Below are 23,226 nucleotides of genomic sequence, written 5' to 3'. Positions count from 1 at the left end.
CTGTTCTTGAGCTAATCTGAAGGCCACATGGAATTTGGAGATCTGTAACGATTGACTCTGCAGAAAGTTGCTGACCTTTGCGTACTATGCGCCTCAGCATCCGCTGACCCCACTCTGTCATTTTATGTAATTTTCAGTATTATTACAGCAGTATCTACAGATATATTTAAAGATCTACCTTTAAATATAATTGGCAAAGTGTCCATTGTTTTTGCATTTTTTGTAGTTAAAACAAAATAAAAATGGGACTTGGAAATTCTGAGTTTAAACTGATGGCTTACAGTTTATTTTGAATTGCTACATTAATGTTTTGTTGGTAGTACCAGTTTCTCACTTATGAATATCCTTTAATTAACATAGAAAATTGATTGTATGTTAATTAATCAACCCCCCCCCCTTTTTATTTCCCTCAAAATGTTGTAAGAAGTGTGTAAAGCGCAACAATTTGTAACTTTTTCTCATCCATAAAGTGTCAAGTGACTTGCAGTAATTTGACTCTTGTTTCAACTCTTGTTTCAAGAGTTCAGGGGGCCATACACATTTCAGGAGGAGCCACTGCCCCTCGCCAACAAAAATTCAATATGTTATCTATGGTGGTAGCCTGGCAACATGGTGTTTTTTTAAAAACTCCCACACAGATCAGATGGGCTGAATCTGGGCTACTTGGAGAGCAGTTCTGGCTCAGTTACAGTAATTACTAATGTAATGTTAGCGATAATGAGTTGGGCCAAACTTAGGTTGCAACATGTGTTGTTTTCGACTGTCACATATGGGCTCTGATATGAGTTACAGCAAGGGTCGTTTGGGCCAGAATCCAGCCACATCTGGTGGATAGTAGGCTAAGTCTAGGCAACTACAATCAACCTGAGTCTTTGTTTTCTTAGAGACCAACTGGTCATCAGTCTGATTCACAGCTTTGTTATATATTTCAACTAAATGCTCAGTGCCTAATTGGAAGATTGAAGTGACCATATTTTATAATGGGTCATCATATTACTGAATATCATGAAAATGTTGTTGGTTTTAGGAACACAGACAAAATTTACGGAAATGGTATCCAAATGTCTCATGTAAGACATTTGGATACCATTATCATTTTCTGGACATACAGTGTCAATTTTTGTATCTTCTTGAGATTTACAACTTAGCTTTTTTCTGTGAAAACGTAGATTTCTGAAATATTTTTCTGTGCTGGTTTTGATGCTGTGCTTTTGGAGGGATTTCTGCCAGTAACTCTGGCATTTTTTCTTTACATCTGCTCTGATGCACAACCATGGCAACAGGAAAGTTGTGAAGGTGTTGGAGCAGCTAACTGAGCTTTCCTAAGCTTTTCAGAGATTTGAAGGGGAGACGTCTAAGATGCTGAGCAAGAACAAAATGGTGAAAAAGACAATTTCTTCTCTTGGTCATCATAGAAAGTGTGAGGACATTGGCAGATACAATGGACAAGTTTGGACCCCTGATGAGGACACAGAAGGAATATCAGGAAGGCAATTTTTTTTTTTTTACCCAGACATGGCCGCTCTAACACTGCTCTACTCAGCTTTAAGACTATATGAACGTTAATGGAGGATGATTACAGAGCTTAAAACGACAGATGATGTAATCCTGAACATGTCACTCAGAAGAACTAACTGAGTGAGTTCACGTGTTACCTGCCAACAACACCCAACCTATTGATGGTGACCCTGAAGATTTCAACCTTCCTCTCTGCAACACTTCAACTTTCAACATGTTTGTCAGCTGATTTATATTTAATTTTGTTATCTGTCTATTGCAATAGTATATCTTTAATCATGATTAATATTGCAGCAATATCATTTCCCTTCTTGGATTAATTAAGTCTCACTGGATTGAATTAGATTGAATTGAGGACCAAATTCGTCGGACCAAAATAAATCGAGTAGATATCATAACGGCAATCCAAGGCGACAGAGGTCAGTTAATATTTCATAGACTGTAGACATCCTCGTTCTGCCAGACTGAAGGCCACTTCAGGCTCTTATTTTGAAGGCATGCACGCTCCGTTTTCCTGGAATTGTGGCCTTTACGGTCTTAATTGACGCGACATCCTCCGCTGACCCTCAGGATTGATCTGTTTCCATATGACTGGGCTTTCATCCGCAGCAGGGTCCATACACATGAGGCAGTGCCTCTGAGGAAGAAGAACTGGATCTTGACAGAGAGACAAAGAAGAAGGCGAGAGAGCGAGAGTGTGTGTGTGTGTGTGTGTGTGTGTGTGTGTTATCAGCGGCAGCAGGATAGGACAGCGCAGACACCGGAGGGTTTTTTAAAATTCTCTTCTTTATGGTTCTCGGATCATAAACACTCAAGGACTTCTTCCAAACATGCACCTACTGGGAGTTTCTCTTTTACTGGCATATCTGCTCTACTCCAACTTCGCCAGCGACTCCAGCCACAGCGACTATTATGAATACTACGCGCAGGAGCAGATGGACGAGCCGGTAAGTTCGGAAAACTTGTTTTTGGGGGAACGCGTGTCTCTTCCTACGGTGATTGAAAGTAACCCTGTTACTCCATCACAGTCTTCTACACCACTGTAAGGACGTGGTGAAAGAGGTGGAGGAATTTTGAAAGGTTTGCGCTCCGTGTTAAGTCAAAAGTGTTGATGATGAAATGATTATTTTCCATTATTTAACAGATGTTTCAGACTAACGACACTTCAGTGGACTGAACATAATCTGCAGTGAGCCGATCCCACAGCTGTCACAGCAAAAAGTAAAGAAGGAAGCTTCTTATCACTTTGTCCTCGCTTGATCCATCCAGTTCTTCTGGAGGTTTTGTAAAACTCTTGCTTTTACACACTTCAGTATCTTAACAAAGTGACATCATTGTGGATTTGTACTTGAAGAAAATCATTTTTTGCAAGGCAGGGGACTGGGTTGGGGGGGGGGGCAGGACGGGACCATTTCACCATAATGTTCAGTTCAGAAGCATAATTCATCCTTTCACATTCATCATCTAAGAATGTGCATCATTACCCGGACAGCTTGAGATAAAGGGACGTTTCTTTCTGCAGACAGAGGGATCTAATGAAAGCCACCTCTTAGTTGAATAATAGCTCCCATGTCTTCATCTCGTGTATGTGTGGCTGAATGACCATGCAAAGCCAGATAACACCGACAAATAGCTGAAACATTTAAAAAGCATTGCAGTGAAATCCAGGCTGACACATTCCCCCTGGTGCTTTTGTCTTTTACTTCTCAGTTTTCTTCATTATCTCTCATTACATTCAACTGATACGTTCCTGAGTATAAACTGTGTAACAGTGATAAAAAAGCCCAGAACTTAGAGTTCATCTGTTGGAGCTGTGTAATAGCTGGACTGATGCATCACTCAAAAATGTTTTTCATGTCATGCTTTTGCAACACATGGAACTAAATTAACAAAAAAAGAAGAAACTGGACAAGAGAGGAAGGGAAAGAGGGCAGGGAACACTTCTAGGGGAGGACTGTGTGGCTGGGTGGGCTCTGGGGGATGAGGGATTAGGAAGGGGTATTTCCAAATTAGCCAAAGAAAGGGGCCAATGGAGACAGGTGTCACAGGGGTCAAGTGTGTGTGTGTGCATGGCTTTCACAGTGGCAGGGCAAGGCGAGGGGGAAGATGATTGCTAAGCAGTAGCACACAGCCATTTGATCACAGAAGAGTCTTAATTGGGATGATGAGTTTCCCTCTCAGCCTTTAAACCAGCCATCTGGAAATTAAACTGCTATTACAGTTAAGAGAGTTTTATATCAACATGTGAGAGATAATGCAGCAGAGCATGGATAAGGAGCAAATTATTCTACAAATTCAGATTTTTTTTTTCAGTTTAACTCAGATAAGACAGTGATTCATACCTCTCTGATTACATATGCAATACTGAAAATGACAGTTGATCTATGACTCTGAGGTCAATCCACTGTTGCTCTTTGTAATGTGTTGATATAAAAAAGTTGAAGGCACTTTTATCCTAAAATGAAGTACTGAAGCAGCTGTTAAAAGTAAAACGGCGTTGCTGTTGCACATCGGAGGGCCTCTCCACACATACCTTTGAAGCTGGGACCGTTGCGCCCTCGTTGTGCATCTGTGTCATTTGTAAAACTACAGCGGTGGCATGGTGTGGTTGAAGTTGACCTGCTGCCAATACGCCTCTGAGCCGGCAGGGGAGGTAGTAACACAGGCAAAATGGGCTACGTGTGTGCAGCCAAAATCACAGAACTGGCTTCTCTAACCAATAAAGCCCATTCCTTGGTGGTGGTTTGATGTGTGTAAGCAAACACGATTCAGGGCTGACCTCTATCTGGCTTATGTGAATTACCAAAAAGGAACAGCAGTATGTTAGTGACAATGTCTTTTGTTGCCGCAGCTGAAATGTGAAAAGGGCTACAGTTTCTTTACAGGTGTTGGAAAGAAGTGCTGCAAAGATAAACTATGTCCTACAGAGACTCTAGAGAGACCAAAATACTTCAGTTTGAAGGTTACTATCATTAGGGATAGGGTTATGCATTCAGCTGCGATGGTTAGTGTTAGGGTAAGAGGCTAAACAATGTATTATGCCAATGTCACCTCAAAAAGAGAAAAAACTAATTGGTGTGTATGTAAAGCAGCATTTACCTGGACCTTTATTCCTTCTGACAATCATTTACATATCAATTTATACCTGGCAAGATAGCAAAACGGTAACCCTTGAAATATGTTCTTGTGAAATATTTGGGTGCACCTAAAGTTTGTGGCAGTGCACCTAAAATGAAAAGTTTTGCACCTAAATGCAAAATGTTAGTCTGGAACCCTATTGTCAGACCAAATGGCGACCTACAATCTGTGCTGAGATGGATGTAAAGCTGTAGTCACCTTTTCTTGTCACTTGGCAGCAGACAGCCACCAACTCTCACAGCAGGTGCTGTTTACACATCTCCAAGCAACATGTTGAAAGCCTAAAGGAGAAAAAAAGTTAGTTTGATTCGTAAATGGAATGCAGTGATGTGCATTTTAAATAAAAAAAAACTTTAATTTTATTTCAACACGTCCATGTGTTCAGTGCCATGTGCACTGCTGAACCCCCACACTATCATGGATCTTGGCCTTTGAACTGTGTGCTGATAAAAAACAACAATGATCGGTTCATCTCTTTTCTCAGAGGCAGCATCCACAATTTAGAAAAATCTGTCACATTTTTCAGTCCAAACTAAAGAAGCTCAGGTCAAGAGAGTGCAACTGCTTTTCAGAATATTATTTATTCACTGTATTGGCATTGTAGGGTTTTAAACATTCAACAATGACTTGGTATTGCAGCTTATTACCATTTGCTATGTTAACACATAGTTGTGTGTTGTTTCTCTTACCAGAGCATGCAGCCATTCTCTTTATTTTGAAAGCAGGGAGAGCTGCACATGCACCTTCATGCATGTAAGTCTTTGTCACAGTGAGGGAAGTTCTTGGTTTTCCCTTCACTAAACAATGTTCCTTAATTTAAAAAAGTGCAACACCCAGGAGTTTCTTAAAGCCTACATTAGCGTTTTAAATGGAATTCATGGATGCAGTTACAAACTGCGCTCCCTAACAATGATTTTTTCAAGTGTTCCAGTACACATTATCGTGCACAATGAATGACTAAAGAGCACAGTCATTTTAATATATGTTTAAATTTAGGGCTTCATCAACGTTCTCTGAAACTCATATAATTTGCCAAAATGTACATACCGAAATTTACATTTTCAGTTCCCAAAAAGCTGGGATACTGTGCAAAATGTACATGAAAACAAAAAAGCCGTTATTTGATAGTCCCACAAAGCGTTATGTCATTTAAAATAGAACTCAGAAAATATATCATCTGTTGAAAGTCAGATATTTCAGTCATTGATGAAAAAAAATGAACTCATTTTGAATTTGAAGGCTGCAACACGTCTCAGTTAAGCTGGGACGAGCCTCACGTCTGATTTTTTAGTTTAACAACAGTGAATAGATATTAGGAAATTGGGGAAATCAGTTACTGGACCTTTGTCCCATTCTTGTCTAATACAGGATTCTTTCTGCTCAACGGTCCTTGGTGATGTTTTTCAAAGTTCTGGATGGAGACATTGAGTTCATTCTCAACAGGGATCTATTTCAAACTAACATAATTCTCAGTACAGTGCATACAGCATTTGAATAGTGAAAGAACTAAAGTACTAAAACAGGAACAAGTTTTCAAAGATTCTTTTCTAGTTACCTTGAAATAATTTTAAGATTCTGTTCCAGGTCAATGGTGCAGAATAAGAAAATGCCTTGAGTTGTGAGCAAGTGGTTTATGGCCTGTTACAAACCTAAGTGCTCTGTCCAACATCTGGTGAGAGCTGATAGAGGCATTCATGTAGATAATGTCACACTATAATCAGGCAAAAGGTGTAAAGGAGGCAGAGAGGTGGCAGCAACATGCCCTTTCTTGACATTGAAGGAAAAGATATATTCCTATAGAAAAAACGCAGTTTTAACTTGAATTTTTTACCTCAGTTTTTAGTTTTAGTTTTGGTTTCTTTAAAATATATTATATATAGGGCATACCCTCTGTGCATCTATTATCAATTTAAGATGAGACAGATCTAACTGAGTGGTATCAAATGCAGACTGCAGATGATCGAAAAGCAGGGCAACAGTGTTCTCACGACAGCATAAAGTTGCATGTCATCAGCATAAAGTTGTCATGATGCAGCCGTGATATTCTGTCCTACGTTATTAATGCAGCTCATAGAGAGTAGGTCATAAGACTGAACTTTGTCCCATTCTTGTCTAATACAGGATTCTTTCTGCTCAACGGTCCTTGGTGATGTTTTTCAAATTATTACTTTTAGACATAGGCCTCTCAGACCAAGCCATAAAGATATTAAGCAGTTTATAAACTTTATTTTGACATGGTCATAGTATCAATGTAACTGCTCATGAAAAATAGATTTTTTTTGGCTTAGTTCAAACTCTCGAACAGAGTAGTGAACCTGTGATATGTTGCATGCTACATGTTTTAAGGCCAGCTCCATCTGCCATCACTTCATTCAACACATTTTGTAGATCATTAAAATTCCCACTTCTAAATTTGATGCGCTTCTCAGAGGGCATCTACCCCCTATCATCTGTCACCACTGAACTGAACCGGAACTAATGTGGAAGTCTTTACCATTTGGTTGAACCATTAACTTCTCTGATCTCTCAGATCTAAATGTCAGCTTTGCAGCAGAAATATGTTGTATTCATTCTGAAATGGAGTGGATTTAGTCTGAGTGTCTGTCCAGAATTCTGATTTATCACATTAGTTTGAATCCAAAAATAACAGCTTGCGTTCAGGCCTGAAAAAACTATGTAAGTTCTGAGATGGGCTGAACTGGATGTAATGCATCAACATGAACAGGAGAACAATGACTGAGGTTGTACATGGTTCAGCCTAAATCTTCCCTGACTCTGTTGACTTACTCCATTTGGCTTGTCCTGGACAAAAATCCCCAGTTAGTCTCTCCCATGAACTGTGTTCTCATTTGTCTTCATGATTTTTCTCATGGTTCCTTCGAGTCTTTTACCCACTCCCCCTTGTTTTCATTGGCATCACAGTTTTCCTTTCGACCTGCAAGATCTGAACATTTTTTGCTTCATGGCTTTAGATGTTTTCTTAGTGTAAGCCCTATCAAACCACTGATCTCACACCAGTGCATTTGGAAATACGGTTGTTGGAGGGTAACATCAGCGCTGTTCAGCAACCCCCCTGTACCATAAGAAAGGGCTTTTACCTAACATTTCAAGACTGTGACTGTGAGCAAAAACTTCAACAAAGAGAATTAAGTATTTAAACATTATGTGAGTAACTGTTAGATACTTGAAACAACTAAATGTTGAAAATATATAGTAGTTTTTTAAAATACTTTTTGCTTCAGTATTCAAGTAAAGATTTTACATAGAGAAATCTTATATTATCCTTTCTCTCCATAAAAAACAAGATATGCCTTCTGCTCTTGTCCATGAAAATCCCTTACACCGTGTCTGTGGACATATATGCCAAATCATCTTTTTACTGCACCTCCAGCCACTGGCTTGTTGAATCCACAGGCATGGTATAGCCTCGCTTATTTGACCAATGGGTAGTTTCTCCTTATGTTTATTTTTGTCATCATTTATGGCAAGTGAGCAGGCAAGTTCGTAAGAGTTGCTGCTTTACGCTGTTTTCTGCTGATCTGTTTGTTGCTTTCCACTCGCTCAACAATGTTGCGTGTTCATTCAGTATATGCGGCACTGGTAACTTAAAGCCAATCACCAGGGCAGCTCATTTGCCAATCTCTGCAAGCTGTAAACAAGACACAACAATGTCCACGGCCTGCTTTATGAATAATGTTCGAGATCCTCTACCTGGGTAGCCAGGTACTAAAATCGTCAGCCCATTCTTCAGGAAATGTTGATGTAAAATTGGATTCAGGGAGAAAGTTTTCTTTTTATGTACGGCCCATTGCTGTTGGGACAAATTAATGTTTTGCTGCTGCAGGGTACCACTGTCCACAAAGTTGGCCACAATGAAGTGGATTTGTGATTTTTTCATGTTATCTTACTTCACATATTGTGTAACTTACACATTGTCTTCACTGCCTCTAAGTAATGAACCGTGGCCGTGGCTCAGTGGTGAGAGTGAACCTTCAGGTCCAATAACCTGAAGGTTGGCGGTTCAATTCACTGCTCAAAAGATTGGTGAACTGACAGCTGGAGGGGTGGCAGTCCACCTCCTTACCACAACCGAGGTGCCCTCAAGCAAGGCACAGTCCATACCACCATGCTCCCCAGGTGCTGTGAGGGGCATCGGTCTCTATGAGTGTGCATGTATGTGTTCCACAGGTGCCAACCTGGATGGGTTAAAAGGGGAGGAGAAACTTTGTTTATTTCGTGTGACTATGACTACATGACAATAAAGTAATATTAATCTTAATGAACCAAAAATAAATCAACAGTAAGTAGACCTTTTTGAACTCAACAACTGCAACCCACAAGAGTGCTTAGAAGAAAATCTCTCAGCCTCACACATGCTGATATGGAGTTTTTACAAATTCAGATGAAATTAAATTAAATGAAAAATACTTTTATAAATCCCAAAGGGAAATTATATTGTTCTTTTTAAATACGATCATTATAAGCTTTTATTATACACCCTGTAAATCTCTTTTTCGCTGAAGAAGCCTCACACTAATCACACTGTTGTTTCACCACGATGTTATGAATTGGATGGTCAGTGTTCTTTATGTTAACCAGCAGCATTCTTCTTTTAATAGTCACCTCCAAGGACTCCAGAGCCGTCCCCAGCACAGAGCAAGCCTTCTTTATCACTTTTGTCAGTTTCTTTGAGTCTCTGGCTCTGATGCTGCTGCCCCAACAGGTGCTACAAAGCAGATTGTACTTTCCACCACACACTTGTAGAAGATATGAAACATCTTGGTGCAGACGCTGAAGGACCTAAGCTTCCTTTAGAAGTCTGTTCTGTCCTTCTTGTAGACAGCCTCAGTGTTGCATTTTCAGTCCTGCCTGTTGTCCAGGTAGACCCCCAGATTTCTGTAGCCCTCAACCACTTCCACCTCTTCGCTTTGGATGAAGACAGTGTTTTACTCCCGCTCCTCCTAAAATCCATACACAATTATGTCTTTTGTTTTGTTTATATTTAAGATGAGGTGATTGTTCCCACACCGTGCCACAAAGTGATCGACCAGTTCCCTGTACTCAGCCTCTTGTCCGTCACTGCTACAGCCAACAACCGCAGAGTCATCTGAGTATTTCTGGAGACGACAGGCCTGAGTTGTACTATTGAAGAGAAAACGTGAGAGTCTCCTGTGCTGCTGACCATCTTCTCAGGCACACAGCCCTTCAGTCTCACAATCTGTTTGTCAGGTAGTCAGTAATCCACATGCACCTGTATTTTCTAAAGCTCCTTACATATTAGTACGGGCTGAATTGTATTAAAAGCACTGTGGAGATCCAACACGAGCCTCATAGTGCAGCCTGGTTTGTCCAGATGAGAATTGGCACATTGAAACAGGCAGATGATGGCATTTTCAGCACTAACCCGAGAACAATAAACTAACTGTAGTGGGTCCTGAGTGTCCAAGTGTTCACTCATTTACTGAGGTGAAACGATAACAGTCTGTCCAGGACTTTCATGATATGGGATGTTAGGGCAACTGGTCTCTAGTCACTGTGGGCAGATAAATGAGGTTTTTTAGGTACTGGAACTTTCTCCTGACTCAGGCTAAGGTTGAAGGGGTGCTGTCGAATCCCACATCGCTGTTCTGCGCAGGCCTTCAGGAGCCTGAGGCTGACACCATCTGGAGCTGCAGCCTTGTTCTGGTTCAGTCTCTCCAGCAGCTTCTTCATCTGACTGCTGGAGACAGACAGAGTGGAGGGGAGGCGGAGGAGCTCTCTTTGTGTATTGATGAGATGGGAGGTGTTGGTGAGGCTGTTTGAACAGCCATGACTGAAATGTAAGGTGACCTTATGGAGGTGTGACTACAGGTAGGATGTCACTACAGGGAGAATGTGACTACAGGTAGGATGTGACTACAGGGAGAATGTGACTACAGGTAGGATGTGACTACAGGTAGGATGTGACTACAGGGAGGATGTGATTACAGGGAGGATGTGATTACAGGGAGGATGTGACTACAGGGAGGATGTGACTAATGGGAGAAAGTGATTACAGGGAGGATGTGACTACAGGTAGGATGTGACTACAGGTAGGATGTGACTACAGGGAGGATGTGACTATGGGGAGGATGTGACTACAGGGAGAATGTGATGACAGGGAGAATGTGACTACGGGGAGGATGTGACTACAGGGAGAATGTGACTACAGGGAGGATGTGACTACAGGGAGGATGTGACTACGGGGAGGATGTGACTACAGGGAGAATGTGACTACAGGGAGGATGTGATTACAGGTAGGATGTGACTACAGGGAGGATGTGACGAAAGGTAGGATGTGACTACAGGGAGGATGGGACTCTGGGGAGGATGTGATTACAGGGAGGATGTGACGAAAGGTAGGATGTGACTACAGGGAGGATGGGACTATGGGGAGGATTTGACTACAGGGAGAATGTGACTACAGGGAGGATGTGACTACAGGGAGGATGTGACTACGGGGAGGATGTGACTACAGGGAGAATGTGACTACAGGGAGGATGTGACTACGGGGAGGATGTGATTACAGGGAGGATGTGACGAAAGGTAGGATGTGACTACAGGGAGGATGGGACTATGGGGAGGATGTGACTACAGGGAGAATGTGACTACAGGGAGGATGTGACTACAGGGAGGATGTGACTACGGGGAGGATGTGATTACGGGGAGGATGTGACTACAGGGAGGATGTGACTACGGGGAGGATGTGATTACAGGGAGGATGTGACGACAGGTAGGATATGACTATACGGAGGATGTGACTACAGGGAGGATATGACTATACGGAGAATATGACTACAGGTAGGATGTGACTACGGGGAGAATGTCACTACGGGGAGGATGTGACTACAGGGAGAATGTGACTACAGGGAGGATGTGATTACAGGTAGGATGTGACTACAGGGAGGATGTGACGAAAGGTAGGATGTGACTACAGGGAGGATGGGACTCTGGGGAGGATGTGATTACAGGGAGGATGTGACGAAAGGTAGGATGTGACTACAGGGAGGATGGGACTATGGGGAGGATGTGACTACAGGGAGAATGTGACTACAGGGAGGATGTGACTACAGGGAGGATGTGACTACGGGGAGGATGTGACTACAGGGAGAATGTGACTACAGGGAGGATGTGACTACAGGGAGGATGTGACTACGGGGAGGATGTGATTACAGGGAGGATGTGACGAAAGGTAGGATGTGACTACAGGGAGGATGGGACTATGGGGAGGATGTGACTACAGGGAGAATGTGACTACAGGGAGGATGTGACTACAGGGAGGATGTGACTACGGGGAGGATGTGATTACGGGGAGGATGTGACTACAGGGAGGATGTGACTACGGGGAGGATGTGATTACAGGGAGGATGTGACGACAGGTAGGATATGACTATACGGAGGATGTGACTACAGGGAGGATATGACTATACGGAGAATATGACTACAGGTAGGATGTGACTACGGGGAGAATGTGACTACAGGGAGGATATGACTACAGGTATTATATGACTATACGGAGGATGTGACTACGGGTAGGATATGACTACAGGGAGGATATGACTACAGGGTTATGTGACTACAGGGAGGATATGACTACAGGTATTATATGACTATACGGAGGATGTGATTACGGGTAGGATGTGACTACAGGGAGGATGTGACGAAAGGTAGGATGTGACTACAGGGAGGATGTGACTGCAGGGTTATGCGACTACAGGTAGGATATGACTATACGGAGGATGTGACTACGGGTAGGATATGACTATACGGAGAATATGACTATACGGAGGATGTGACTACGGGTAGGATGTGACTACAGGGAGGATATGACTACAGGTATTATATGACTATACGGAGGATGTGACTACGGGTAGGATATGACTACAGGGAGGATATGACTATATGGAGAACGTGACTGCGGGGAGGATGTGATTACAGGGAGGATGTGACTACAGGTATTATATGACTATACGGAGGATGTGATTACGGGTAGGATGTGACTACAGGGAGGATGTGACGAAAGGTAGGATGTGACTACAGGGAGGATGTGACTGCAGGGTTATGCGACTACAGGTAGGATATGACTATACGGAGGATGTGACTACGGGTAGGATATGACTATACGGAGGATGTGACTCCAGGGAGGATGTGACTACAGGTATTATATGACTATACGGAGGATGTGACTACGGGGAGAATGTGACTACAGGTAGGATGTGACTACAGGGAGGATGCGACTACAGGAAGGATGTGACTATACGGAGGATGTGACTATGGGGAGGATGTGACTACAGGTAGGATGTGACTACGGGTAGGATGTGACTACAGGTAGGATGTCACTATAGGGAGGATGAAATAGATGTGACTACGGGGAGAATGCGACTATGGGTAGGATGCGACTACAGGGAGGATATGATTAGAGGGAGGAAGTGACTACGGGTAGGATGCGACCACAGGTAGGATGTGACTACAGGTAGGATGTGAGTACAGGTAGGATGTGACTACAGGTAGGATGTGACTATAGGGAGGATGTGACTACAGGGAGGATGTGACTACGGGGAGGATGTGACTACAGGTAGGATGTGACTACAGGTAGGATGTGACTACGGGGAGGATGTGACTACAGGGAGGATGTGACGAAAGGTAGGATGTGACTACAGGGAGGATGTGACTGCAGGGTTATGCGACTACAGGTAGGATATGACTATACGGAGGATGTGACTACGGGTAGGATATGACTATACGGAGGATGTGACTACAGGCAGGATGTGACTACGGGGAGAATGTGACTACAGGTAGGATGTGACTACAGGGAGGATGTGACTACGGGGAGAATGTGACTACAGGTAGGATATGACTATACGGAGGATGTGACTACAGGCAGGATGTGACTACGGGGAGAATGTGACTACAGGTAGGATGTGACTACAGGGAGGATGTGACTACGGGGAGAATGTGACTACAGGTAGGATGTGACTACAGGGAGGATGCGACTACAGGAAGGATGTGACTATACGGAGGATGTGACTACAGGCAGGATGTGACTACGGGGAGAATGTGACTACAGGTAGGATGTGACTACAGGGAGGATGTGACTACGGGGAGAATGTGACTACAGGTAGGATGTGACTACAGGGAGGATGCGACTACAGGAAGGATGTGACTATACGGAGGATGTGACTATGGGGAGGATGTGACTACAGGTAGGATGTGACTATAGGTAGGATGTGACTACAGGTAGGATGTGACTATAGGGAGGATGAAATAGATGTGACTATGGGGAGAATGCGACTATGGGTAGGATGCGACTACAGGGAGGATATGATTAGAGGGAGGAAGTGACTACGGGTAGGATGCGACCACAGGTAGGATGTGACTACAGGTAGGATGTGAGTACAGGTAGGATGTGACTATAGGGAGGATGAAATAGATGTGACTACGGGGAGAATGTGACTACGGGTAGGATGCGACCACAGATAGGATGTGACTAAAGGTAGGATGTGACTAAAGGGAGGATGGAATAGATGTGACTACAGGGAGCATATGATTAGAGGGAGGAAGTGACTACGGGTAGGATGTGACTACGGGAAGGATGTGACTACAGGGAGGATATGACTACGGGTAGGATGTGACTACGGGGAGGATGTGACTACGGGGAGGATATGACTACAGGGAGGATGTGACCACAGGTAGGATGTGACTACGGGGAGGTTGTGACTACAGGTCGGATGTGACTACAGGTAGGATGTGACCACAGGGAGGATGTGACTACAGGGAGGATGTGACTACAGGGAGGATATGACTATACGGAGGATGTGACTACAGGCAGGATGTGACGACAGGTAGGATATGACTATACGGAGGATGTGACTACGGATAGGATATGACTATACGGAGGATGTGACTACAGGTAGGATGCGACTACAGGGAGGATATGATTAGAGGGAGGAAGTGACTACGGGTAGGATGCGACCACAGGTAGGATGTGACTACAGGTAGGATGTGACTATAGGGAGGATGTGACTACAGGTAGGATGTGACTATAGGGAGGATGAAATAGATGTGACTACGGGGAGAATGTGACTACGGGTAGGATGCGACCACAGGTAGGATGTGACTACAGGTAGGATGTGACTACAGGTAGGATGTGACTATAGGGAGGATGAAATAGATGTGACTACGGGGAGAATGTGACTACGGGTAGGATGTGACTAAAGGTAGGATGTGACTAAAGGGAGGATGGAATAGATGTGACTACAGGGAGCATATGATTAGAGGGAGGAAGTGACTACGGGTAGGATGTGACTACAGGGAGGATATGACTACAGGTAGGATGTGACTACGGGGAGGATTTGACTACAGGTAGGATGTGACTACGGGGAGGATGTGACTACAGGGAGGATGTGACTACAGGTAGGATGTGACCACAGAGAGGATGTGACTACGGGTAGGATGTGACTACAGGGAGGATATGACTATACGGAGGATGTGACTACAGGGAGGATGTGACTACAGGGAGGATTTGACGACAGGTAGGATATGACTATACGGAGGATGTGACTACGGGTAGGATGTGACTACAGGGAGGATGTGACTACAGGGAGGATGTGACTACAGGTAGGATGTGACTACAGGGAGGATGTGACTACGGGGAGAATGTGACTACAGGGAAGATGTGACTACAGGTAGGATGTGACTACAGGGAGGATGTGACTACAGGGAGGATGTGACTACGGGTAGGATGTGACTACAGGGAGGATATGACTACAGGTAGGATGTGACTACGGGGAGGATGTGACTACGGGGAGGATATAACTACAGGGAGGATGTGACCACAGGTAGGATGTGACTACAGGGAGGATGTCACTATAGGGAGGATGTGACTATGGGGAGGATGTGACTACAGGTAGGATGTGACTATAGGTAGGATGTGACTACAGGTAGGATGTCACTATAGGGAGGATGAAATAGATGTGACTACGGGGAGAATGCGACTATGGGTAGGATGCGACTACAGGGAGGATATGATTAGAGGGAGGAAGTGACTACGGGTAGGATGCGACCACAGGTAGGATGTGACTACAGGTAGGATGTGACTACAGGTAGGATGTGACTATAGGGAGGATGAAATAGATGTGACTACGGGTAGGATGCGACCACAGATAGGATGTGACTAAAGGTAGGATGTGACTAAAGGGAGGATGGAATAGATGTGACTACAGGGAGCATATGATTAGAGGGAGGAAGTGACTACGGGTAGGATGTGACTACAGGGAGGATATGACTACAGGTAGGATGTGACTACGGGGAGGATGTGACTACAGGAAGGATGTGACCACAGGTACGATGTGACTACGGGGAGGATGTGACTACGGGTAGGATGTGACTACAGGGAGGATATGACTATACGGAGGATGTGACTACAGGTAGGATGTGACCACAGGGAGGATGTGACTACGGGTAGGATGTGACTACAGGGAGGATATGACTATACGGAGGATGTGACTACAGGGAGGATGCGACTACAGGGAGGATGTGACGACAGGTAGGATATGACTATACGGAGGATGTGACTACGGGTAGGATATGACTACAGGGAGGATATGACTATATGGAGGATGTGACTACAGGGAGGATGTGACTACGGGGAGATTGTGACTACAGGGAAGATGTGACTACAGGTAGGATGTGACCACAGGGAGGATATGACTATACGGAGGATGTGACTACGGGGAGGATGAAATACATGTGACTAGGGGGAGAAAGTGACTACGGGTAGGATGTGATTACAGGGAGTATGTGACTACAGGGAGGATGTGACCACAGGGAGGATGTCACTATAGGGAGGATGTGACTACAGGGAGGATGTGACCACAGGGAGGATGTCACTATAGGGAGGATGTGACTACAGGGAGGATGTGACCACAGGGAGGATGTCACTATACGGAGGATGTGACTACAGGGAGGATGTGACCACAGGGAGGATGTCACTATAGGGAGGATGTGACTACAGGGAGGATGTGACTAATGGGAGGATGTGACTACAGGGAGGATGTCACTACAGGGAGGATGTGACTACAGGGAGGATGTGACCACAGGGAGGATGTCACTATAGGGAGGATGTGACTACAGGGAGGATGTGACTAATGGGAGGATGTGACTACAGGGAGGATGTGACTACAGGGAGGATGTCACTACAGGGAGGATGTGACTACAGGGAGGATGTGACTACAGGTAGGATGCGACTACGGGGAGGATGTGACCACAGGGAGGATGTGACTACAGGGAGGATGTGACTACGGGGAGGATGTGACTACAGGGAGGATGTGACCACAGGGAGGATGTGACTACAGGGAGGATGTGACTACAGGTAGGATGTGACTACAGGGAGGATGTGACTACAGGTAGGATGCGACTACGGGGAGGATGTGACTACGGGGAGGATGTGACCACAGGGAGGATGTGACTACAGGGAGGATGTGACTACAGGGAGGATGTCACTACAGGGAGGATGTGACTACAGGTAGGATGTGACTACAGGGAGGATGTGACTACAGGTAGGATGCGACTACGGGGAGGATGTGACTACGGGGAGGATGTGACTACAGGGAGGATGTGACCACAGGGAGGATGTGACTACAGGTAGGATATGACTACGGGGAGGATGTGACGACAGGTAGGATATGACTATACGGAGGATGTGACTACAGGTAGGATGTGACTACAGGGAGGATGTGACTACAGGGAGGATGTGACTACGGGTAGGATGTGACTACAGGGAGGATATGACTACAGGTAGGATGTGACTACGGGGAGGATGTGACTACGGGGAGGATGTGACTACGGGGAGGATATAACTACAGGGAGGATGTGACCACAGGTAGGACGTGACTACGGGGAGAATGTCACTATAGGGAGGATGTGACTATGGGGAGGATGTGACTACAGGTAGGATGTGACTATAGGTAGGATGTGACTACAGGTAGGATGTCACTATAGGGAGGATGAAATAGATGTGACTACGGGGAGAATGCGACTATGGGTAGGATGCGACTACAGGGAGGATATGATTAGAGGGAGGAAGTGACTACGGGTAGGATGTGACTATAGGGAGGATGAAATAGATGTGACTACGGGGAGAATGCGACTATGGGTAGGATGCGACTACAGGGAGGATATGATTAGAGGGAGGAAGTGACTACGGGTAGGATGCGACCACAGGTAGGATGTGACTACAGGTAGGATGTGACTACAGGTAGGATGTGACTATAGGGAGGATGAAATAGATGTGACTACGGGTAGGATGCGACCACAGATAGGATGTGACTAAAGGTAGGATGTGACTAAAGGGAGGATGGAATAGATGTGACTACAGGGAGCATATGATTAGAGGGAGGAAGTGACTACGGGTAGGATGTGACTACAGGGAGGATATGACTACAGGTAGGATGTGACTACAGGTACGATGTGACTACAGGGAGGATGTGACTACGGGTAGGATGTGACTACAGGGAGGATATAACTATACGGAGGATGTGACTACAGGTAGGATGTGACCACAGGGAGGATGTGACTACAGGTAGGATGTGACTACAGGGAGGATATGACTATACGGAGGATGTGACTACAGGGAGGATGCGACTACAGGGAGGATATGATTAGAGGGAGGAAGTGACTACGGGTAGGATGTGACTATAGGGAGGATGAAATAGATGTGACTACGGGGAGAATGCGACTATGGGTAGGATGCGACTACAGGGAGGATATGATTAGAGGGAGGAAGTGACTACGGGTAGGATGCGACCACAGGTAGGATGTGACTACAGGTAGGATGTGACTACAGGTAGGATGTGACTATAGGGAGGATGAAATAGATGTGACTACGGGTAGGATGCGACCACAGATAGGATGTGACTAAAGGTAGGATGTGACTAAAGGGAGGATGGAATAGATGTGACTACAGGGAGCATATGATTAGAGGGAGGAAGTGACTACGGGTAGGATGTGACTACAGGGAGGATATGACTACAGGTAGGATGTGACTACAGGTACGATGTGACTACAGGGAGGATGTGACTACGGGTAGGATGTGACTACAGGGAGGATATAACTATACGGAGGATGTGACTACAGGTAGGATGTGACCACAGGGAGGATGTGACTACAGGTAGGATGTGACTACAGGGAGGATATGACTATACGGAGGATGTGACTACAGGGAGGATGCGACTACAGGGAGGATGTGACGACAGGTAGGATATGACTATACGGAGGATGTGACTACGGGTAGGATATGACTACAGGGAGGATATGACTATATGGAGGATGTGACTACAGGGAGGATGTGACTACGGGGAGATTGTGACTACAGGGAAGATGTGACTACAGGTAGGATGCTACTACAGGGAGGATGTGACGACAGGTAGGATATGACCACAGGGAGGATATGACTATACGGAGGATGTGACTACGGGGAGGATGAAATAGATGTGACTAGGGGGAGAAAGTGACTACGGGTAGGATGTGATTACAGGGAGGATGTGACTACAGGTAGGATGTGACTACAGGGAGGATGTGACCACAGGGAGGATGTCACTATAGGGAGGATGTGACTACAGGGAGGATGTGACCACAGGGAGGATGTCACTATAGGGAGGATGTGACTACAGGGAGGATGTGACCACAGGGAGGATGTCACTATAGGGAGGATGTGACTACAGGGAGGATGTGACTAATGGGAGGATGTGACTACAGGGAGGATGTGACTACAGGGAGGATGTCACTACAGGGAGGATGTGACTACAGGGAGGATGTCACTACAGGGAGGATGTGACTACAGGGAGGATGTGACTACGGGGAGGATGTGACTACGGGGAGGATGTGACTACAGGGAGGATGTGACCACAGGGAGGATGTGACTACGGGGAGGATGTGACTACAGGGAGGATGTGACCACAGGGAGGATGTGACTACAGGGAGGATGTGACTACAGGTAGGATGTGACTACAGGGAGGATGTGACTACAGGTAGGATGCGACTACGGGGAGGATGTGACTACGGGGAGGATGTGACTACAGGGAGGATGTGACCACAGGGAGGATGTGACTACAGGGAGGATGTGACTACAGGTAGGATGTGACTATAGGGAGGATGTGACTACAGGGAGGATGTGACCACAGGGAGGATGTCACTATAGGGAGGATGTGACTACAGGGAGGATGTGACTAATGGGAGGATGTGACTACAGGGAGGATGTGAGTACAGGGAGGATGTGACCACAGGGAGGATGTCACTATAGGGAGGATGTGACTACAGGGAGGATGTGACTAATGGGAGGATGTGACTACAGGGAGGATGTGACTACAGGGAGGATGTCACTACAGGGAGGATGTGACTACTGGGAGGATGTCACTATAGGGAGGATGTGACTACAGGGAGGATGTGACTACGGGGAGGATGTGACTACGGGGAGGATGTGACTACAGGGAGGATTTGACCACAGGGAGGATGTGACTACGGGGAGGATGTGACTACGGGGAGGATGTGACTACAGTGAGGATGTGACTACGGGGAGGATGTGACTACGGGGAGGATGTGACTACAGGGAGGATTTGACCACAGGGAGGATGTGACTACGGGGAGGATGTGACTACAGGGAGGATGTGACTACAGGGAGGATGTGACCACAGGGAGGATGTGACTACAGGGAGGATGTGACTACAGGTAGGATGTGACTACAGGGAGGATGTGACTACGGGTAGGATGCGACTACGGGGAGGATGTGACTACGGGGAGGATGTGACTACAGGGAGGATGTGACCACAGGGAGGATGTGACTACAGGGAGGATGTGACTACAGGTAGGATGTGACTACGGGGAGGATGTGACGACAGGTAGGATATGACTATACGGAGGATGTGACTACAGGTAGGATGTGACTACAGGGAGGATGTGACTACGGGGAGATTGTGACTACAGGGAGGATGCGACTACAGGTAGGATGTGACTACAGGGAAGATGTGACTACAGGTAGGATGTGACTACAAGGAGGATGAAATAGATGTGACTACCGAGAGGATGTGACTACAGGGAGGATTTGACTACAGGGAGGATTTGACTACAGGGAGGATATGACTACAGGTATTATATGACTATATGGAGGATGTGACTACAGGTAGGATTTGACTACAGGTAGGATGTGACTACAGGGAGGATATGACTATACGGAGGATGTGACTACGGGGAGGATGTGACTACAGGTAGGATGTGACTACAGGTAGGATGTGACTACAGGGAGCATATGATTAGAGGGAGGAAGTGACTACGGGTAGGATGTGACTACAGGGAGGATGTGACTACGGGGAGATTGTGACTACAGGGAAGATGTGACTACAGGTAGGATGCGACTACAGGGAGGATGTGACTACGGATAGGATATGACTATACGGAGGATGTGACTACGGGGAGGATGTGACTACAGGTAGGATGTGACTACAGTGAGGATGCGACTACAGGTAGGATGTGACCACAGGGAGGATATGACTATACGGAGGATGTGACTACGGGGAGGATGAAATAGATGTGACTAGGGGGAGAATGTGACTACGGGTAGGATGTGATTACAGGGAGGATGTGACTACAGGGAGGATGTGAGGTCTGTGTTGCTTGAGGCAGAAAACGAGCATGTTGTGTTGATCTGAGCTGAACCTATTGAAATACTTTTGCTGCTCATTGGCTCTGTCCAGGCTTCCATCAGTCTGATCCTCTTTCAACTTAAAGCCTCTGATCTCTGGATGATCCCTGACTACACATTATTTTGCTGGAGCTTTCTTTTCAGCTTTTCTTTCTACACCTCCTTTGACCCTATGGTCTTCTTTTTCAGCTGTTTTTGAACAGTCCTCAATAACTCCCTATCTCCCGCCCTGAAGGCTTTATTTTTTATGTTCAGCAGCTTTTTCAGGTCACTGTTGATCCAGGGTTTGCTACTGGAGAGCATCTTAAAGCCCTTGTGGGAATAACAGTCTCCTCACAGAAGTTGATGTAATCTGTCGCACGCTCAGTCGTGGCATTTATATCATCTCAGTGTGGTTCACAAACTCCATTCCAGTCTGTGGATTCGAAGCATCCCCGCAGATCATCTTCAACTTTCTGAGGACATTTTTTCAAAGTTCGTGCAGTTATAGGTTGCTGTCTGACACTGGGTGTATAGTTGGAGGTGAGGAGAACCAGATCGTGATCTGCTTGTCCCAGCAGAGTTCTTCGTCATTAGCACAGAATAAATCCAGCTTTTTGTTTTCTCTGGTGGAGCAGTTGATAAACTGTTGAAATGTTGGAAGTGAGAGGGAAATCTCCAGAAATCACCCTCAATGTTTTGTTTTGTTTGTAGCCTCGCAGATATAAATATTAACAAGGTTTATATTATTATTAATTCAGTCTAATTCAGTCTAATTCATTTACTTCAGTTCAGTTCAATTCATAATTCAATTTAAACTGAATGTAATTGATTAATCAAAATAAGCCTAGTCAAGGATATGAACAGACAGTATTAACTGATTCAGTCGTGAGCATTAATAGGTGGATGACAGTGAAAAATTCCATTTTGACAGGAAACGTAAATGTTTAGAGTTGAGTTGATTGTTTGATTTGAGAAAAAAAGGTACTCGAAATAGTTTTGGAAAATCACTCATTTGTTAGTGTTCCATGAATGAAAAGTTCCAAAAAATGTTGATGTGTGCTCTTAGTTATATATAAAAAAAACGTTTTTCAGCGAGACCCTGGTAATCAGTCCCCAATCAGTGATCTTAGATTGGCCTCCTCTTTGAATGTTTGCCAGGGAAGTTTTACTGAGTTCTACTGAGTTCATCAGAGCTATTCTTATCTGTCCACTTTGAACTACTATACTTTTCAGTTTCTTGGCCTGCATTTCTTCCACCACTTATCCTTTTCAATCAGATATCTAGGCTTTATGTAGCTTTAAAACTCCATGTTGTAGGATTAAGATTTTTCTCTGAAGGTAATATCTACAAATAATGTTGCATTTGTTTCAGTTTATTACGGACTACTTTAACTTGGTTTTGCTACCAGCCATTTCCCTAGCACTTTTGAATATATGTAGACAGTAGACAAATTGTAAACTGGGTGCATTGAGGACAGGAAAACACGACTTAATGAGAAACACTGTAGCATAGTTCACTAACTAGCTTTGAGGTAAATCAGTAGGACTATGCCACTGTAGGAGAGATCTGTTTGGATTTGCAGTAGACAATTCTTTCCTTCATTCACAGAGTGATCACTGGAGTCAACGTTAACATGCCACTATTTTACATAAACTGTGCTGCTCATCAGAAGATTTAGGATGAATTTCCTGCAGCACTCATTAAAAAGAACATACTGACAATCATTTTTCAGCATTTGTAGACAGTTGTCCATGTGGATTGTTAGATTTTCCACCTTACGGCGTTAAACTTGCAGTTAAGCCTCTGATGTGAACATTTACTTTGGTTTTCCTTCCAGGAAAGTCTCAACCTCAAAGCATTCCTTTAAGACAGGGAT

General features: G+C 44.8%; 1 protein-coding gene across 2 annotated transcripts in view; it reads left to right on the top strand.

Annotated features, from left to right (window-relative positions):
* Positions 1–2,073: 2,073 nt before the first annotated feature.
* Positions 2,074–23,226, top strand: part of vegfc (vascular endothelial growth factor c) — a 109,187-nt gene continuing 88,034 nt past the window's right edge. Inside the window, exon 1 of one of the 2 annotated variants that reach the window (XM_072383651.1) lies at positions 2,074–2,465. In XM_072383651.1, the coding sequence (XP_072239752.1) occupies positions 2,349–2,465 (117 nt within the window). In that variant the 5' untranslated portion in view covers positions 2,074–2,348. The remainder of the gene's footprint in view (positions 2,466–23,226) is intronic. The other variant, XM_072383650.1, reaches the window with a different exon arrangement.

Source organism: Leuresthes tenuis, unplaced genomic scaffold, assembly GCF_036924035.1.
Source record: "Leuresthes tenuis unplaced genomic scaffold, fLeuTen1.0.hap1 SCAF_4, whole genome shotgun sequence".
In the NCBI taxonomy this organism is placed as follows: Eukaryota; Metazoa; Chordata; class Actinopteri; order Atheriniformes; family Atherinopsidae; genus Leuresthes; species Leuresthes tenuis.
This window is presented reverse-complemented; position numbering and strand designations above follow the sequence as displayed.